The following is a 20,914-nucleotide window of genomic DNA, read 5'->3' on the forward strand; positions in this document are numbered from 1 at the left end:
GTGTGAAGGTGCCCAGGCGTGAAGAAGCTTACTCTTATCTAAGCTCAAACAGATAAATTTAGGTGTTGGCATTCATAATCTTCCCTAGAAAAGTGATGGTATTGTTTAATCAAGAGGTCAAAAAGAATTTAAAATTGTCCCATTTTCTTCTTTTTCTCCTTTCTAAGACTTCAGCCTAGAGCCCTGTTGGTAATAGATAGTGAAAGATGGATGGAGAACTAGATATTCATGGGGAATATATTCTTCAGTGAAAGGTAGGTGAGAAATTAAGATTAAAAATGTTCCTGTCTTCAGCAGAAACAAGACTAATCTTTTCATTTCTAACTTACCTTGTATTTATGAGGCATCAGCTGCGGACAGGAAAGGAAATTGCAGCATTGCCTGAAAAGCAGCGTTAGCAAGTTCTGACAGCTTGTTAAAAGCCGTGACCAAAGGCAGGGTGATGCACATCCATCACCCCTGACAGGGACCTCGTGGAGCCTGGCCTGGCCTGGCCCTTGGCCATATCTCTGAGGTGGGTGGCTCATGTGGCCCCCAGTGGGACCCTTCACACATTCCTGCAGCTGCCCAAGGGATGGAAATGTTGGCCAGTCACTAAAAGTAAACACAATTCTGTCCTATGGCTCTGTCCTCCCACGGTTCAAGTCTGACTTCATGTATAACATGGATTTTCCAGCACTTACAACCCAATTTCTTGCCAGATAATGGAAGGAGAGGCCCAAAGCAGTGGAGCCAATAGAAGATACAGTCCACCATGGGGAAATATCATATTCCATCCTTGGGATGCTCTAGCATGAACCATAGCTTTGAACTCTGAGTCCCAGAGATTTAGATTTCCAAGTGCAATTCCCCTCCACGAGCAGAACCCAAGATTTACATTTCATTAATAATCCTAAAGCATCCTTTTCATATGTGGCACATGGTGGAAGTCTGTATCTCTGGAGATTACCTGGCCCAACCTCCTGCTGAAAGAAGGGCCTTAGATTAGGTTATCCAGGTCCATCTATAGCCAAGTCTTGAAAAGTTGGATTTGGACATGAAATAATATGAGTAATACAGTAAGTAGAGTCATCATTACTGCAGTGAAGTCACACAAAAGATTAGGAAAAAGACACTCCGAAGAGGCCATGACTCAAGTGGGCCTATAGGAAACAGCAAACCCAGCCCCAGCACCTGTAAAGCAGAGAAGTATTTGTGTGCTCGTTCCAACTCAGATCCTAATAAAGCAACCTATACATCCTGGAAACTGCATTTACAGATTCCATACAGAGAAGTGTAGCCTTGAAAGTAATTTTTCTTTTCTTTTTTTTCAGCATAGTGATGTTATTACCACTTGTATTTCTGCTGGCAGGAAGCTCTTGCCTACAGCTGCAAACCAATATAAACTCCAACTTTCTGGGTCATCAGAAATGTAATGGACAAAGTGCTCTCCGCAGTTACCTCATCTATAAGATAACTGTGTTAAAGCACGAACGCTGTGGCAAAACCTGTTCACTGTCCCTTCTTTGCTGGTTCTTCCTTCTTTGTAAACACTTCATTTCATAAACATTTCATTGCATAAACATGGAGCAGAACAAAGCTTAATGGGAATGGGTTTGGATCAGTAAACAGCAGAGGAAAAAATATCCAAAATCACTAGGAATCTAGAATGGGATAAAAGTTCTCTTCCAAAAGGGTTGTCCAATCCTAGAGTGATTTTAAAGCCCTTTGGATGTGGCACTCGGGGACATGGGTCAGTGGTGGCCTTGGCAGTGCTAGGGGCTGGTTTGACTGGATGATCTTAGAGGTCTTTTCAAACATAAATGACTCCATGATTGATAATCTTATACTAATACTTCTTCTCACTTCACCCATTCCAGAAGTAAAAAGGACTCAGTTTTTCATTTCTCCCAGGTTAAAATCACACCATTCCCTCTCATTTTAAGGACCAGTGTGGATGTCCCATGCATTTTACCAGGTTTCTCCTGATTTTTCCCATGTAATGGTTGATGGCTGTGCTCATTACTTGGGTGATCCTGCTGAGGAAGGCTGTTGTTTTGGAGCATTATTCTGGTTGTTTATACAAATTTCACACAGGAAAGTTGTAGTAAGCTGATAAACACCTCCTTACACGTTACAAAGGGTCTCAGCAAGAGAAACGTATGTCTTTACATTCTACATTATGGCCCACACAAAAGGTGGAAGCAGTTAAAAAGATAACACTTCCCATGTTTATTTACACCTATAGTCTTGTGTACACAAATGGTGGAAGTCCTTTATCACAAGCCAGTATTTCTCAGCTCCTTACTTCAGTGAGTTCCTCCTTTCAGTAAAACTATGGAACCACGAGCAGCCTCCCAATTCACTTTCTAATTATTTCTAGTAAAAGTGGTTCTTCCATGCCACCATGGCATCACTAAGCCCAGGGAAGGCTCAGTTTTAATTCTGGTTTATCACAGAGAAACCGTAGATGGTGTTGAACAAAGCCTTGAACACATAACACTCCCCGTGGAATGATATTCCCTGATACTTAAAATTAGGATGTCTGCAGTGAAACATTTCATTTACTGGTGCCATCCATTTAGATTTCTATCCCAATCCCCTTAGCACTGGTTGGCATCTTCCCTCTCTTGCTTCCCTCTGTGCCCTCTCCCTTCCAACACCACACAGCCTGGATTACGCTTAGGAAAATAGAGGAATATTTTATCTCAGGTCTGCCCCTGGAGGAACAATCCAAATGATTTTGGAAAAGGGAGAGCAGGAGAGAGTGCAAGGGGTTTGCACCTTGCCCAGCCCTCGGGGCAGTGTGAGGCTTCTCATCTTTCTGTTTCCTTCCACTTGCACACTGGGAGGATGAGGCACAAAGGAGCCTTAGGGAGTGGCTGGTGTTCATGCACTGACCCTTAGATCAAAAAGGCCATCTAAGAAGAGGGTAATTGCAATTAAGTGTAGCCCAAGGCTGCAGGATACAGAGGGGGTGAGTTTAATCTCTGTGCTTTTGGTAAAAAACAGACTCTGCTCATTGACAATCTTCCCATCCACCTTCCCTTCCTGGAAAGGCAATAAACTCAGCCGTGGTTATCCAAGTGTGCTGGAAAATCCCAGTGCAGCAGGAGCTGCACCACTCTGGGCAGGAAGCAATCCCCAGGGCCCCTCTCCCTCCCTCAGGAGCAATTCTGCAAAGAACATTTTATGTCTGTGAGATGCTTGGAAAGGTTGGAAACAAATGTGTTCAAGATTTGCAAACCTTTTACCTGGTTCCATTAGGTATAAAAGCCTGGGCTTATTGCTGTAGCCTTCTAAATAAAAGCTGAAAACAAGATCATTTTTAATTGCAAGGAGCACAAAACCAAGCTCAGTGCAGTCATCTCCTTCTTAATTTCACACCTTGAAATTCAGCCCTTATTCAAAGATAAACCTAATTATTTTCAGGGGATAAGCACTTGCAGGTTGCTGGGAAAATAATAAAAAATACTGTTATAAACGGTTTTAAAAAAGGAGGTTTAATGCAGAAAACACAAGGGGATTTTTCTCTCTCAGCTGATGAGCACCACGCATCACTAGTGTGGCAAATATTCATGGCAGTGCTGGAGCTGGAAACCTCTGGGTTGTGCTCTAACTCCCTGAGCCTCTGCAGAAGCAAGGATTGCTGTTATCTGCTCTCATAGAATCACTGTGGTGGGGCTGCTCCAGCCCGAACCTCTGCTCCACCAGTCTGAGGTTTATGGAAATGACTTACCTGCCTCATTGCTTGAATTAGGAATTTGAAGGGAAAATACAGTGTGGTGTCTGCCAGGCTGCTCATCCTCTTCCTTTACTGCTGCTGCTGCCTTGTGAGGTCCTCTGGGAATATCCACAAATGCTGGAAGTCCCAAGGCAAAGACGCTTTGCAAAGGGTATTTACTACCCAAATGTCCTTCCTTTGTCTTTTCCTTCTTAATTACTTTATTTCCTGTGAAGTCTGCGCTCAGGTGTGCTCTGAGTGGGGCCCCGTTTGCTCCTGGGAGCTTCCTTGGAGCTCTCTCCTCCATGGGCTTTCCATTAGCTATGCCATCTACTCCATCTGCTGTTAATCCGGACAAACTGCACTTCAGGCGCAAGGACAACGTGGATCTGTACATTTTTTGGCATTTCACTCGAGGTTGGTCAATGCACACACTGAGCGACTTGTCTAAATAATAGATGGTGTTGGGACACGGCTGAGACACCTGGAGCTGGACGCGGGAGATGAAGGAAGGTGGCATTTTCTCCCTCCCATCACTGCTTTGAAGACCCATGCCATCCTCCTTGATTCCAGGGTCAAAAAGCTGCTTTGGGGGTTCTTCACCTAATTTTGAGCAAGACTTGGAAACCTTTAAAGGGGGCTGGTTTGCATGGGCTGGGGGAGGCCAGCGCTTGAGGACAGCAGGGACTTTGCTGGACGTGGGGGACACAGTGTTGGGCTCTTGGCCAGCCCCACGTGCCAGGTCTCCAGAGCCCACAGGAACACGCCTGGCTGTGACAGTGATGGAGGCAAAGCCTCTCTGCTGGCTTGGACACTGGTTTGGACTAGAAGAGTGTGATGGTGACATGGTGTTGTCTTCTAAGGATGCCTGAATCTCTAATCGACTGGGAAGCACCAAAAATGTTCTGCTAATGACAACTGACTTGTGGTGAGGCAACGATGGCTTCGTGTGACAAACTCTGGGCTGGGGGATCAGGGCCTGCATAGGCAGAGAGGGCTGGTTTCCTCTGGGTTTATCCTCATCAATCTGTGCAGTGATTCCTGGTGAAATCGATGTTGTGTTTTGGGAAGGCAGAGATTCCTGCAAATGAAAAGATTCCCAGTTATCACCGTACTCTATTATCCAGTGTGCAACTCATCCACCATCTATCACAGCAGACAGTTTTGTTCAAAATCTCTTGTTAACTTTCCATTCATAATAACTTTTTTGTCATTTAAAAATGCACACTCTTGAAATCAGCTCTGAATTGTCTGGGAGGCTTCAATGGAAACTTTATCACTCTTGTGAAGGAAAAAATATTAAAATTTTAAACCTGGATTCCATAGTATTATTTTGAATATTTAACTCATCACCACGGATGGGATTGGTAACTGTTTAAAAATGGATATGGCAAAGACAGTTGCCAGTTTTGGACTATAAACTCCTCTTTCATGATGATCTGCTGGCATTTAAAATGTATTTAAACATATTATGGATCACTGGCCTGTGACATCACATGCAGCAGAGGACATGTGGGTGCCAGGAGCATGACAGCTTTACAACTTCACCAGTTAAAGGCATGAAAACTCCTAAAAAAGTGATACGGTTACTCACAAGGGCTCTGGGCACTATTTTAATTAATTAGTTCCCTCTTTCTTATGATTCCTTGGTGACACCTGCCAGTGATGTACAAACACATTATGTACAAGATTGATTGACAGTGGCCCAGAGACTGACAGTGGCCCAGATTAATTTTTCCATCCATGACAGGAAACATCCATCTTGATAGACCACACCTTACTTCCCTCCAGGTGACAAAGGAGGTTCTTTTATGTTCCAGCTCTCTGAGAAAGAGTAAACCTGAGTTTAAAACCTCCTGCTATTATTATCTACCCCACTGGGCACATAAATCCTATGCAATAAAGCATCTGGCCTAATCTCACTGCTGCTGTAAATTGGCTGATTAGATTGCTCCTGCCCTGTGCTCCCAGATCTCTTGATCCTAATAGAAAAAAAAAAAAAAAAAAAACCAAAAAAAACCAAACAAACCCAAACCCCCAAACACAACACTGAATTAGCATGCAGAATCTGAGGACTAGTCTCCTAAAGAAAGCCCATTGTGTGTTTAGGTGCCATGGACTTCAGTTTGTTGGGAATTCACCCCAGTCCTAGCTGAGTGTCTCTATCAACTGATAATCAATGCCAGGACTCAACAAGGGCTTCACAAAACAAAAAGTTATTCTCCCTCCAGGAGGACTGTGAGGGTGACAATGCCATGACCTCCCTGGTGCCATGGTCACCCTTCCCTGGGCTTGGGTGACACCCCACCGAAGCCCATGGGGAGAGGGTCTTTAAGGACCCTTCCAACTCAAACCATTCCAGGATTCTGAGCTCCTGTGAAACCATCCCTGTGTTCCTCCTCCATGCAGGAAAGCATCACCAGATGCTTCCTTTGTATCTCTTGGGAAGGAGCCTCTTGGGAACCCAAATTGGCAGAGGTAGATCAGGAGTTTATTAACAGGGTGGAATGCCGGATAAATTTTATCAACTCTTTAAACCAGCTGCCTGTGGTTTGGACAATTCAATAATTTCACAGCCTCAGGGAGAGCGTTTTCTCCCTCCTCTGTTTCTTTCATGGTTTGTAACAACATTTGCCTCATATTTTCTTCACTTCATTTACTTCTACCTGCAGGTTTAAGGCCTTTGCATGCCTTCCAAAACTCTCAACTTCGCTCAGATTTCTACAGGGCACCAAAGAAGAATGTTCCTTGAGAGACTTTATTTTGGATGCATCTCTCATGCTCCAGTAGTTAATCTGACATTTATTTCTTTCGTTGAGGGCTGCATAGATGGAGACATCCTGCAAGAGTCCAAAGGCATGTCAGAAACGCTCCTGGTTAGCTACAAACTCATGCACCAATGTTTTAAATAATTTACTTTTCTTTTTTTTTTTTTTTTCCTTTTTTTTTTTTCTTTTTTTTTTTTTTTTTTTTTCAGTTGAAAAATATGTATTATTTCCCAATCTTCAGCAAAGAAATGGATCTTTAAAGTTTGCCCAGCTGATCCTGTGCTCACTGGGAGCTTTCAAGCTTCACTGACTCTTGTGAAAAAAATCCACACACACACAAAGTAATTGTGGTGAGCTGAAAACCTCAGGCTTTATCCTCAGGACATATCAGGCAGAGTGCACTGATATTTGGGATATTGCTTGATTTAGTCTCGTGAGGGTTTTTTTACAACTTCTTTTCCCCAACAATACATGCGATTTTTTTCCCCATCACCAAGAGCACACAGAATCACACTTAACCATCATTTTATTTGGCTTTTCTGCTGCCTAAGCTAAGCTTAGCTAAACAAAACCCAGTCCAAACATACTGCTCAGCAATCAGGGATTGTTTTTTAAACCCTCCTGTATTCTGCTGACTGCTCCCCAAACAGAATTTATTTATTTTACCTTGGTAGGGCTGGATTTTCCCCACACATCACTCTCCCGCTGAAGGCCTGTGCATGTCCTCTGACCATCAGGGCCCCAGCACTTTTGTGTCACCCCTGAGGGAAAACACAGAGAAAAGAACATTATTGTCAGTGTTCTGGAGGAGATGAGTTAGAAAACGTGCTTTTAAATAGAGTGCAGCAGGAGGGAGAGAGTCCTGGAAATGATCTGGTTGCCCTGGGGTCTGTTTCTCCCCCTCCACAGAAGAGGCTCTTGAAACACCCCTGGGATCCTATGGCAAGGATTTGGACAGTCCCACACTGTGTCCAGGCCTGATCCAAAGCTTCACTAGCTCTGCTTTTGATTTCCATGGCTTCAGGCACGACCATGGAGGGACTGGGGAAGCCAGGAAATGTGGATTTCAACAAACACTCCTTTTGTGCTCTCTGCAGAACGGGGAGCACAGACAGCCCAGCAAAGAGCTGGATTTCACTGGCTCTGAGTCACCTGCACATTTAAAGAGCTGCAGTGATTCCAAACCACATCCACAAATTCTATTACATCACAACATTCCCAGTTTGGTGATAACTGTTCCACCGGCACCTCAACCTCTGCTTTTGTCATGGGTTGTTTTCTGCGAGCACTCTTCTCTCTCTGCAGCTTTTTACATGGAGCTAATTTCCATTTAACACAGTCTGGGCCATTGCACTGATGCATTACGTCTGCTGTCAACTGCTTTGCCAGAAATTACGTTACTTTCTAGTTTGTATTAAGCATCCAAAATTAATTTTCAGAAATTCTCCACTTGGACTAAAATCTCTTGACGTTCCTGGCTGTTGTTTTACAGCAACATGTCACATCACTGGTAAGACCTTTTGTATTATTTTTCTTCCACCTAGGCAGGCTGCCACAGGAGAAAATTTTTTTGCTAAGTGGAATTTCAGTTTATGTGTTACATTATATTAACAAAGGAATATAAATCAGCTCCACTGTAGGCATTGTTTATTAAACCATGCCCATCACAACAGAATTCATCTCCTTGGGCACAGGGGAGGAGGAGGAAGATATCAGATCTATCCCTCAAGAAATCTTTAGTCCCACCACAACATTTAGAGGGTGTTTGATGAGGTTTTTGTTTTAATAAGGTACACTAAAATATATTTTAATGCTTCCCTAGCATAACTCCAAGGTGCCGATGCCACCATGTACATCCACAGCTGGCATGAAGGAAGAGGTTTGTTTTTGTTGTGGTGCATGGTGAGGAGGAGAAGATGAAAGCACAAAATCCTCCTCTGCTGCTGGGGGAGCCTCATGGAAAGGTTATTTTCAGTGTATCAGTGCTGGGGTGAATTACACGTTGGCACCTTCACGATGGAGAGCAGCCACGTGTGTTATTTGTTTTTTAAACAACTAAATAGGGAATAACCTGCAGAGAGGGGTAGAGAAGAAATTATTGGATTGAGTAAGACATTAATAGAAATTTGATAAAAAATGCCATCTAATTAAAACAACAACTTCCACTAATTTATCAATATTTTCCTGAAATGCTTTGAAAAAAGAACCCCCCAGTTGTCTCAGATCAGGGAGATCATCAACTGCTGAATGTCAACTGGTGCACAAGGAAATCCAGAGGCAGGCCAGGGAGAAATCAGATCCAACAGGCTCATTCTTCCATGAATTTCATTCAAATGAATTTCCAGCATCAGAGAAAAACTGAGGACTGCAGGGTCAAAGAAGAACAAGTTGTCAAAGCCCACACTGGAGATTGCACATAACAAGTAAATTATTCTTATCCAAGTAACCTCCCATGATTAGCAATAATCTGTGGGTAGAACCTTCCAACATCCCACAGATGCCTTGGAATAGATTGGCAAATTCTTGCCTGTCTAAAAAGTAGCTGTTTCTGGAGCAGGAGAAGCAGGAAGAATTGAGGTGAGAAGAAGAAGAAAGAATAAGAAGAAAGAAGAAGAAGAAGACGAAGAAAATGAAGATGAAGACGACAAAGAAGAAGACAAAGAAGAAGACGAAGAAGAAGAAGAAGAAGAGGAGGAAATATTTATTTTCTTTGCTAAATCATCCACAGTGGAGATTTGCATTGGCTTTGTACCCTGTCTCATGCAAGGACATTCTCATATTGCTATAGGAATCCTACAGCTGGAAAACACTCAAACTTTTGGCAAGCCATTGAACGTATTTGCTGAGCCAGATTAAATGGCATTCGTGGCAAAAGCACTGGCATTTATCATGGTGTTATTAAATCTATAGTTGGAAGCTTCACATTTGTTAATTCATGTTAAGAGAACAAGCAAAAAAAAAACCCAAAACCTTTAATAAGAGCTTGAATCTGTGTTTGCAGTGAAGGCACTACAGGGAGCAGGAGGCTGAGATGTGTCACACACCGAGCATTCAAACCCTCCCCTCGCTGCTGACACAACACATCGCCCCGGAACCCTTGTTACACAACAAAATGCAAAGTTCACTTTTTCCCTGGTGCGAAAGCATGAAAGAAATGGCATTTCAAATACTTTCTGTCTCTGTGGGGAGCAGGAGAAACTTATTTATCTCCAAGCTGAAATTCTGAGGGTCCGTTTAACCTCCCCAGACCTTCCCACCACCATCCACCTCTCCAGCTCAAAAACGGGAGATGCCATGAGGGACAGAGGAGCAACTGCTGGCCCGTGACCTCTGTCCTGTGAATCTTCACTCTTTTTAATTTTTTCTCCCCTCACAAACGCTGTTTGTTGAACCAAAATCTACGTTCCTTGGCAAGGCCCCTGGACATCCGGCTGCGGCCCAGGGTTTTCCTAATTACGGAGTGCAGCTGGAACTGATTCCCCCGTCTCGAGTGCCTGGATCCCGCCTCGGGCCAGCTGGCAGCGCCTCAGATCATGGCTCACAAAAGATGTGCCTGTAAATCAGCTGCCGAAGGCCGGATCAATGGCAAAGGTGAGGGTGCTGCTGAGGAACCACGGCCCGGGAATGTTTGGCTGGCCCAGGACAGCCCCACACGGAGCCAGATCAGGGTTTGTGCAAAATTTGGGGCTCGTGTGAAAACCGTGGAAAATGCTGGTTTTCCGATGGTTCAGGTGTTTGCCAGGCTGGGGGACACTGATGACAAACCAGCTGTGAGAAGGACATTGAGGGGCTGGAGTGTGGCCAGGGCAGGGAATGGAGCTGGGAAGGAGCTGGAGAATTCCTGAGGGAGCTGGGAAAGGGGCTGAGCCTGGAGAAAAGGAGGCTCAGGGGGACCTTGTGGCTCTGCACAAGTCCCTGACAGGAGGGGACAGCCGGGGGGGTCGGGCTCTGCTCCCAGGGAACAGGGACAGGAGGAGAGGGAACGGCCTCAGGCTGGGCCAGGGGAGCCTCAGAGTGGATACAGGGGAAAATTCCTTCACCAAACGGGTTTTCAAGAGTTGGAACAGGCTGCCTGGGGAAGCAGCAGTGTCACCCAGCCTGGAAGCATTCAGAAATCTTGTGGATGTGGCCCTTGGGGTCGTGGGTTAGGGGTGACATTGGCAGGCAGGGGGAATATTTGGACTCGATGATCTTAGGGAGCTTTTCCAACTTCAAGCACTCTGTGATTGACACCCAGAGTGACACCAGGCAGAGCTGGAGTGACTTTAGACCGCTGGCCCTGGCCTCATCCCCAGTTTTTGTCAGGAAATTTGCATATTTTAGTCACTCACTGTTCACGTGCTGACAAATCTCAAATGCGTGTCAGCACTTCTGATGTCCCCTGTTCTGCTCCAAGCCCTGCTTGCTCTGCACTGATCATGTCCCTTGTCCCCTCAGAGCCACCAGCATCACCTCACAGTGAACTCTGGAACCTCCAGGAACCCCCAATGCTTCCCTGAAAACACCATCAAACAGACATTGCTATGGAAAGAGGAAGATTTCTCCACTTCACAAAAAAATTACTTTAGCTCAACATCCATGAGACTGGTGAGGGCAGTTGGGCTCTCACCCATGTCCATGGCATCAGGATCCCTACAGCACTCAAAAATTCCAAAAAAATTCATCAAATTCCCCACTTAGCACCCGGGAGCTAAAGGACAGGGATGGCTTAGCTGCAGGGTTGGGTATCAGAGCAATCACTCTGCTAAACATAGAACAGTGCTAAACATTTTTTTAAAGGCTTTTTCTTCCTTCTGTGTATTATTCTTAGTGGAGGAAGTAATTTATACTCGACTCTGTTTCAAACATTAGAGCTGTTTCAATTTCCTCGTGGCTTTTTTAAAATTCAAATACCTGCAGAAGCCTCGAGGAAAAAGAAGTATCATCATTAAAGATTCCTCAGCTCAGTAAGGGCTGGGAGAGATCATCGTTTGCTCCTTCAGATCTGAGGTGAGTCATCCAAAAAACCCATCCGGACATTACGGATACATGGGAGATGAAAGCCAAGCTGGAATGAACACCGGAACCAAGCCCATGTCTTCTGGTCTTCTTCATGTGTCATAAAGAAAGGAGAGCATAAAACTGCAGAGCCTGGTGTCATTCAAAATGAAACTGAGCAGCGGAGCTAAAGTTCACATTCCTGGTATGAAAAGTAGAGAAATGAATGCTGAAAATTCCACCTTTCATCAGAGTCCTCGCTGATGTCAAATTGATTTATAGGGAATTTACCAAAAAATGTTGTGGTTAGTTGCTAATGGAGAGTGCTGCATTTCCAGAAAGCCTTGGCACAGGCACATGGAATGGTTTGGGTTGGAGGGGACCTTAAGATCATGGGCAGGGACACCTTCCATGATCCCAGGCTGCTCCAAGCCCCGTCCAACCTGGCCTTGGACACTGCCAGGGATCCAGGGGCAGCCACAGCTTCTCTTGTCCTTCACTGACATTGTCCTGAGTCTCCAGAGTGATGTTAAATTCAAGGAAGGGGGGAGGGGTTACATTGATAATCTCTGCAGGATTTGACAGTTAGCAACCTTGGTGTAAGGCCAGGCAGGAATTTTCACCAGGATACTTAAGGAGAACAGGGAGAGCTCAAGAATACCCCAAACCCACATGGGACGTGCTCGTCAAGAGAGGGGGACAGAAGGACAGTCCCTCAGTCCTCTTAGAGCATCTCTGCTGAATTTACAAGAGCCACCTTCACATCCTGACAACAAAGGTCAAACAGCAACGTGGGCTCAAAGCAAGAGAAAGCAGCTCCAGCTCTTTCCTTGAAATCTTTCTTGTCATGAAAAAAAAACCAAACCAACACAAACAAGCTCTTTGCTACAAAAGAAAGCACTTCAACACAGTGGCACAAAATGATGGTGTTTTAAGGCAGCTTTGTGGGGAAGGCTTTCAAATCAGAGTGAGCCTAACAGCCTGAAATCATTTCAGCCTGAACAGGATTCATTGTGTAAACAAAATAGAAAAGTTTGTGGTTGTTGTTTTTGGGGGTTTTTTGTTGGTTTGTTTTTTTTTGTTTGTTTGTTTTTTTTAAGATGTCAGGAGGGATTTTCTTCTGTGACAAGTGAGATTTGATAAGTGAATTATCTCTCCCTGCTTGCACACCTTGGAGCTGTGCTGGCTGCCTGCAGAGATGATTACAGGATCCACCAAGGAAGGGACAAATGAGTCCTGGTCTGCTATCAAAAAGCCACAAGTCATAAATGTCTCATTATCCGTGCCATTAGAAGCAAGGTGCTCATCAGGGGGCCAGAAAGAGCACAGGAATTAGATCTTCAAACCCACGCATAAGTGGGAAAAAAATGGTGTTTTCATTATGCATTGCTGTTCTTCTTTATCTTCAATTAATAATATAAAGAGAGGGATCATCCTCAGCACATCTGTCACACAGAATAAATTAAGATAATTCTTCACTTTCTCCCTTTTCCCTTTCTCCTCCAAGTTTTCTTTCTTTTTTCCCCTCTTATTTTTTTTTCCTTTCATTTACCATGATATGCTGTTGGGCAATCAGATATTATCCACACATGGCACCCTTCAGTGTGGCAGGGATCCCAGGGAGGGGTTTTGCCCTGGAGCCGAGGTTTGGGATCATGTGGGAACAGGAAGATCAGTGAGAACCAGCTGGAGAGGAGAGGCTGAAAGGCTCTGGAAGTGTCACTGGCCTGGCATGGGAAGCAAGAGAGGGGAAAAACCAAGAGTAAGGCACTCACTGGAGGCTGTTTTATGTAAGAAATCTGTAGCACTGACTTTTGGGTTAGACCAGCCTGATTAAATATATTCAATATTTCAGTATGAACATTGGCTGTGCCAGAAGTTTGTACAGAAAATAAAGTAACCAGGAGACAGAGACAAAGAAAGAAGGTGAGTCCAGGCAACATGAGCACCTAAATTTTTCAAATTTTAGAGAATTTTGAAGACAATTCCTGGTTCAGAGCCTTGCACTGAGACTGTTTACTACCTGTTGTCACATTATTTGGTTTATTGACCATTGAGCACCCAATATCCTCTCAAAATAAAGACGTAATTAACAGAAACATTCCATAAAGAGCTGATGAAAGGTTTCCTTCACCCCTCTCAGAGTCCCCTTCCCAACCTGGCATTAAAACAACCCCATTTTAGAGACCACATCCATTTCTGGAAGTCCAGGAATGCTTGAGACAGCCAGAAAATTCTTAAGTGACGGTAAACATGACAAATACAATGCATAAGCAAACAAAGGCAAAGCAGTTTTGCAGCCAAAAAAATTCTATTTATGAAGAGTGATTTTAGTGTTATTATGAGTATTTATGTAAAGGTCATAACATGCACAGAATTTGATGGCACAAATGGATTCTGTAAATAAAAATTCCACCCGTGTTGCTCAGAACTGGTAGCAATTACAAAATGTACACATTTGCCCAGAGCTGCTTGTGCATAATAAGAGCTCGAGGTTTCTGTGTGGCCTCCCAATTCAGTATTTCTTATATTTACCTGCTTTTGCAAGAGAAGAAACTCAGAGAGGACAAGTGCACTGCCTGTTATGCATTTCATGACTCAATATATATCCTGCTGCAGGGAGTTTTTTGAGATGCTTTGGCTTAACAATGGTATTTATTGATTTATTTTTTTTCCTTTTAATACTCTTAATACAGCGGTGATTCCAGAAAATGATGTGCGCTGTGGGTACAGATGTTATTGTGGAGGTATCAAAGGAGTGATTCCAACCCACATCTCCATCACTCCCATTTTGTTTCCAAAACAAAGATATGGGATGTTCAGGAGCCAAATTTGACACTGAATGATTTGTACAACAAAACGAAACTTGCTGGAGCTCCAGCCATGCCAGATTGAATACAGACTTTTCATGTTACTTTGGTACAATAGAAGCATTCATTTTTTTGTGTAATACTTGGGATTATTCTTCCTTTCTGGGAAGTCTTTCACATTAACTGCTGTGATTACAGCCATCACAAACTGCTTGATAATAGGGGATGCAGGAGGCTAAACCAAGATAAAGAAAAATCAGCTTTCACAGGATAAAAACACAATAGCTAAGATTTAAATAACTATGAGGCCTCAAAAGTTCAGTTTCTAAGTCGCTGGTGTGATCACAAATAGTTTTGTTTTGCATTATTTAAGAATATTTTGCAGCTCCCTCTAATTTATTTAAATTGCCATGGACTTGCCTCTCTTCTAAGTCTAACAGCTGAACTTTGCAGTTCAGTTCCACCACATAAAACTTTTCAGTTGGTGAATTATTACCCAAACTTCCCTTTGGAAGGGAAAGCAGAAAACCAAATTTCTATTCATAACGTGCTTTTACTATGCACTCACACTTTGTTCAATCTTGAAATTACCCTTTTTGGATTCCATTGCAACAGGTGGAGAAACGCAGACAAGGATTAAATAATAGAGATTAAACCAAAAATGTTGGCATATGACCACAAAACAGGGCCTGGAGGGTGTTGGTTTTATCACCAGATTCAGCAGAAGACAATTGGCCATTGCCTTTTTTATTTTCTTTTTTTTATCACTCAGGCTTTCAGCTCTGAAATGGTGCAGAAAAGTCTGGAATCGAGGATCAAATGTGAAAGCCCTCAAACCTGTAACCCCAGGCAGCTTTTTGGGATGAAAAGTGGAGCTCTCTCCAGCTTTCTTTTGGCTGTGGATGTCACCTGGATGGGAGGGAGCAGGGCTGGGGCTGTCAGCCCTGCCTGCTTTTCCAAGAAGGAATCAGCTGCTGCCTAGCAACCATCCAAACCTGGTGGCTGTTTGTGTGTTCCAGTTCTTGTGCAAAACTCAGCTCAGATCCCAAATTATTGCATTCAACAATAATTGCATTCAACATCAGAGCTACAACAGATGAATAAGAAAGCATGTTTTCTTTCAATCCTCATTCTCCAAGGCTGTGTTTGTAAAATACACACCTTCCCCCCCCCCCCCCCCCGCCCCCCCCAACAAATTCAATGCCAGGCCAATCAGAAAAATATTTCAATATATGAGTGGTTATTTTTCATAACAGTTGTCCTTTAAGAGCTACTTCCATGAATAAAGTCATTCAAATACCTTTACGTTTTAATGATGATGTCACTAAGAGTGATAGAGGAACAAACTTAAAGGGCCGTGTTCTCTTGGGCACAGCACAAATCTCCCTGCAAAAAAAGTTGTCTCTGTGGTTTAGAAGTCTTGAATTTTTTTCGTAATTATTATTTATTGCATGTGAAACAAGTAAGGAGAAAAAAAAACCCCGAACAACAAAAAACCCAACAATGCTTTTGCACTGTGCCCTCTACATGGATCACATTTTTAGCCTTATGTCCAAAAGGAATTTGATTTATGCCCTATCCTTCTTTATGCACAACCTGGGCCTTTTGAGGTTGTGGCCTCTTTCAAGGAACTTGACAGAAGGGTCGATAGCTGATCTGCCAACAAGCTGACCATGAAAATCAATGGATTTGTGGGAATGAGAGGCTGCCACAGACAGAAGTTCACCAGGTCATCCCTGTTTGATCTAAGGACACATTTCCCAGTCAGGCAGGACGCATCCCTGGGAGGAGGCACAGGGGGCAGATGGACAAGGGGAAGGGAAAGGAAACATGGGGAGGAGTGAGGAACAGTATTTGGGTCTGGGCTCATGGGCTGTGGCAGCTCTCATGGAATGGCCTCTTGCTTGTCAGCCTGGATTTTCCAGTTCACAGTTTTGTTTTCATTTTCTGAAAAAATATGGAAATCTCATGTAAGATTATGGAAATTGAGGGGCTCAGATGATGCCTTGGGAAGGCTGACCTGGAACAGAGACTGGACAGAGCTGAAGAATAAAGTAGATATTTATTAAAAGGCCTTTAAGTAGATATTTATTAAAAGTCCTTTGAGCAGGACAAGAGCCTGACCAGGGCTACACCCAAGGTGGACACAAAATGGACACAAAATGGACGGCTGGTCACGAGGTCTCACACTTTTATAAGTTTTGGTCCATTTGCATATTGGGGTTTAATTGTCCAATTACAGCTTCAGATTATGAAGTCCCATCATTCTTGTTTGTCTCTTTAGCCCACCCTTGTTTGTGCTTTTGGGCCTGAAAACTTTTAACAGTTGTCCTTGGTCTTCAGCAGGAAAAGGATTTGTTTTGTCTCCCTGCTCTGTGAAGAGAGCTGACTAACACTTAATATGAGATTCAGAACTACACCCCTAGGCAGCACAGAATCTGAAAAACATGAAAGCTAAAACTTAAGGCATCACAGAGAAAATCTAAAATTGCCACAGCTGCTTGACCCTGGCAGTGGGGTAACTTAGACATAACCATGTGCAACATCTGTCCTGTTTGAAGTCACAGAGCAAAGCACTGCTGGAGCAGTCACCCTCCTAAATGTGACAGACTCAGCATCAGATTCCCAGATTTTACTGCAGAGAATGCTTGGAATAATTCCACGTGAAGTGATAACTGAGAGCTCAGAACAACCAAATGCTGAAACAATTCTCTCTCCAAGGCAAATGAGGTGGCTGGGGACGGTTGCCACCAGCACCACTTTGTTTGTCCTGCAGTTGTTCCTTTCCACGACAATCTCTGATCCAGAGCCAAGGCACAAACCATTAAATAACTCAGCTGCACTCTTCCCCCAGCCAAATCCTGGTCCTTCCACGTCCAGCCTTTCCACTGGGTGCTTTGGGATGGGAATTGATCCCAGATGTCTCTTCAGGGTCACCAGCTCCAGGACACAGACATTGCTGAATGTGCTTTCAGAAACCTCTTGGGTCACTATTGATATTCCCTGTTCCACCAGCTGCCATCAAACGCTGGGAATGACCTGCAGGATGTGGCTGAGCCTTTTCAGGCTCAACAAGGAGCACTCTGAGCTCCCAACCCTGTGCTGGTGACACCGAGGCTCAGGCAGGATATGACTGGGTCAGGATCTGCACAAAGCCAAGGGCAGCAAAGCTCAGGTGGAATGTTCAGGTCTTTTGGTAAAGCTGCAGCTGGAAATGTGGATATGAAACTCTCCAGCCAAATCCACATGGCTGCAGCCCTCTCTCCTGCACTCTTTCTCCTCCTTTCTGCACCCATATCTTCTTTTCATCTCTATTTTCTTGGGCCAATAGGCTGAGGTAGATATCTCTGTTGGATTAGTTCCAGTTACTTTGGTTAATTTGCAATTTTTGTTTGATGGGCTTTTTGGTTTATGTGTTTTTGGGGTTTTTTTTTAAGGATGAGATGTGGGTTTGCCTGTTTAGTTTGCTTGGTTTTTTCGGTTTGTAATGGACCTTTTTTTGTATTCACTCCAAAAAAGCACCTTGGTGGCTCTTATACCCAAAGGGAAAATGGAGAAAAGCCTGGTCTTTGCTAGGACAAGTAAAAATCTGTGCTGGGAGCACTCCAGAAGCTGAGTGCTGAGGAAGTGCTGAGGCCTGAGGAAGAAAACAGGCCAGTTTTATTTCAAACCCTGCACCGTGGAGCTCCATGATCCTGAATTTTCTCTCCCCAAACACATCCATGCAATCTGGATGGTGGGAATGCTAAACAGATGTGGACACAGAGGGATTGAATCTAGAGACCACTGCATTATTCAAGGGAATTGAGGCAAAAAGACCAATATTTACAACAGGAGTATTTACTGTAAATTAAATCCAACCAACAGCAGCCAACTGGAGAGACAAACACTGCAGAGATACCTGCAAGGGCATTGGGTTAAAGTTTTGTCCTCTTTAAACAGATTAAAACCCAGACTTTTTAATTTTTTCCCCTTTTAAAGAGCAAAAAGATTTAAAATACACTCAGAATTACATGCACTTTTTGGTGCTTAGTGGGATAAAGGTCATCTATGATGTAAAAAAAATTTAAAATCCCCAAAATTCCAGCAAGTCATTATTATTTTAAATAAAAAGGCAAAAATATTTCTCATAACCTAAACTGAAAGTGTGATTTTGGAGGATGTATCTGGTCTATGTCATATTGATTTAAAACCATCTTATTACTCTAAATGTAGCACTGCCTTAGTTAGAAGAATGTGGGGATTAACACCTTGGCCAGAAATTTAATGCTGATAGATGTATAAATGTAGATTTATATACTTAATTCAACAGTTAAGGAAAGTTTATTAACTCAGAATTAAGTGAATTTCTCTAATTTATAATGGTCTTTTTATATTTAAATAAAATACTGAAATGAGCATAAGATGTTTCTGTACTTTGGGTGTACATTGGTGTTTCTGGCTGTGTGTTGTGATAACATTAGGATTTTCCCAGGATTTCCAAGGTTGAGAGTGGGGGGGGGGGGGCGGTTTACTGGGTTTTTGGGTTTTTTTGGTGTTTTGGGATTTTTGTCCCCAAGAGAGCAGTTCCCTGTTGCCTTTTAAAGAGCAGTAGCTAAATCGAGGTGTTACTGATTTCCTTGCAAATGGACAACTAAAAGTTCCACCAGCTCCAAACCTTATTCTTCCCAACCCTCTCCTTTCCTAACAAAGCTTCCAGATCATGGTTACCCATTGGCAGAGCTTAAAATCTGGTAAATGTTCAATCCAAATTATTATAACATCACTCCCAGATTCCTGGAAAAAATCTCCTTTTGGGACACAACTCCAAGGCTAGGTTAAGACTAGCACAGAAAGAAGCAGAGAAAGGAACGTATCTGGTGTGAAGTAATGCTGTAATAAAATCCAACATTTCCCTGAAGGAGGAGTTTGCAATACCTGCACCTAGAGCAGGTTATGATAACAGCCTCTGCTTTGTGGGGAGAAATAAACAGCTTTATGTTCCTGACCTCCAGCACACACAGCCATGAAATCAGAGTGCAATTGGAGTTATTTGCTGCTTTTTAGATATTCATTTCTCTTCCCTGGTGCTGAAAGGGCCTGGCTGAAGGCAGCTTATACTAGATTAGGCTTCCAACACCTTCATGCATTATGGACTCCAAAGACATTTTTTTTCACTGCTCTCAGAAGGTGAAAGTGTTGAGTCATTTCTTTTAAAGACCTGATGGAAGTTATTGCTCATTAAATGAAAGAGCTGCTACTCCAGCCTGGGCTCAGGGATGCTCTCCCAGGCTGGGCTCAGGGATGCCGCTCCAGGCTGGGCTCAGGGATGCTCTCCCAGGCCGGGCTCAGGGATGCTGCTCCAGGCTGGGCTCAGGGATGCTCTCCCAGGCTGGGCTCAGGGATGCTCTCCCAGGCTGGGCTCAGGGATGCTGCTCCAGCCTGGGCTCAGGGATGCTCTCCCAGGCTGGGCTCAGGGATGCTGCTGCTCCAGCCTGGGCTCAGGGATGCTCTCCCAGGCTGGGCTCAGGGATGCTGTTCCAGGCTGGGCTCAGGGATGCTGCTCCAGGCTGGGCTCAGGGATGCTGTTCCAGGCTGGGCTCAGGGATGCTGCTCCAGCCTGGGCTCAGGGATGCTCTCCCAGGCTGGGCTCAGGGATGCTCTCCCAGGCTGGGCTCAGGGATGCTGTTCCAGGCTGGGCTCAGGGATGCTCTCCCAGGCTGGGCTCAGGGATGCTGCTGCTCCAGGCTGGGCTCAGGGATGCTCTCCCAGCCTGGGCTCAGGGATGCTCTCCCAGGCTGGGCTCAGGGATGCTCTCCCAGGCTGGGCTCAGGGATGCTCTCCCAGGCTGGGCTCAGGGATGCTGCTCCAGCCTGGGCTCAGGGATGCTCTCCCAGGCTGGGCTCAGGGATGCTCTCCCAGCCTGGGCTCAGGGATGCTGCTCCAGGCTGGGCTCAGGGATGCTCTCCCAGGCTGGGCTCAGGGATGCTCTCCCAGGCTGGGCTCAGGGATGCTGCTCCAGCCTGGGCTCAGGGATGCTGCTCCAGCCTGGGCTCAGGGATTCTCTGTGTCCAGCTACAGCCTCCACGTCCCCTCAGGACTCAGCTCCTGGCTTCCCTCTGCTGCTCTGCTCACCCTTCCCTGGCTTAACTGAGCCAGGCCCCAGCAGCTTATCCAAGATTCTAACGGGGATTACCAGGAGCTCATCGGATGCAGCCCTGTGCCAGCAACAATTAGGGTTTCAAATACGCTGGGAAGGGATTGTCATTTGTGGAGCCAGTCCCTTTAATGGAGAAACAACCCCCCGTGCTACAGGAGAGGATAATTTGGCAGTTGCAGTCCCAGTGGCTCAGAGACATAAAATCCAGCCTCATCAATGTGTAAGATTAGAAGCAATTAGCCCCTATATGGTAAAGTCATCGCTTAGGAACTCGGCGCCGTCTGGGGACTTGGTGTAACGATGCCTCGGGGACGAGTAAGATGGGACCTTTGACTTCAGCGATTTGGAAGGGGCTGGGATCTAATTAAATCTGCAAAGATGCTGTAACTGCATTAAAAGGGATTTTTAAATATGAGCCATATTCCCTTTCACTAAACAAACTAGGTGTATTCCACCCTGGAACAGGGAGAGAATTAATCAAGGGACAGCGAGCCAACAGCTGCTGTGCGGCTGCCAA

The 20,914-nt window shown here is 44.5% G+C and overlaps 1 protein-coding gene across 1 annotated transcript in view; it reads right to left on the reverse strand.

Annotated features, from left to right (window-relative positions):
- LOC310912063 ((E2-independent) E3 ubiquitin-conjugating enzyme FATS) overlaps positions 1-20,914 on the reverse strand; it is a gene marked incomplete at its 5' end in the record, with an annotated part of 59,967 nt that overhangs the window by 24,094 nt on the left and 14,959 nt on the right. Inside the window, 2 exons of the mRNA XM_083866275.1 lie at positions 3,719-4,784; positions 7,138-7,232. Of these exons, the coding sequence (XP_083722401.1) occupies positions 3,719-4,784; positions 7,138-7,232 (1,161 nt within the window). The remainder of the gene's footprint in view (positions 1-3,718; positions 4,785-7,137; positions 7,233-20,914) is intronic.

The sequence above is a fragment of the Zosterops lateralis genome, assembly GCF_965231275.1.
Source record: "Zosterops lateralis genome assembly, chromosome: 8".
Lineage (NCBI taxonomy): Eukaryota > Metazoa > Chordata > Aves > Passeriformes > Zosteropidae > Zosterops > Zosterops lateralis.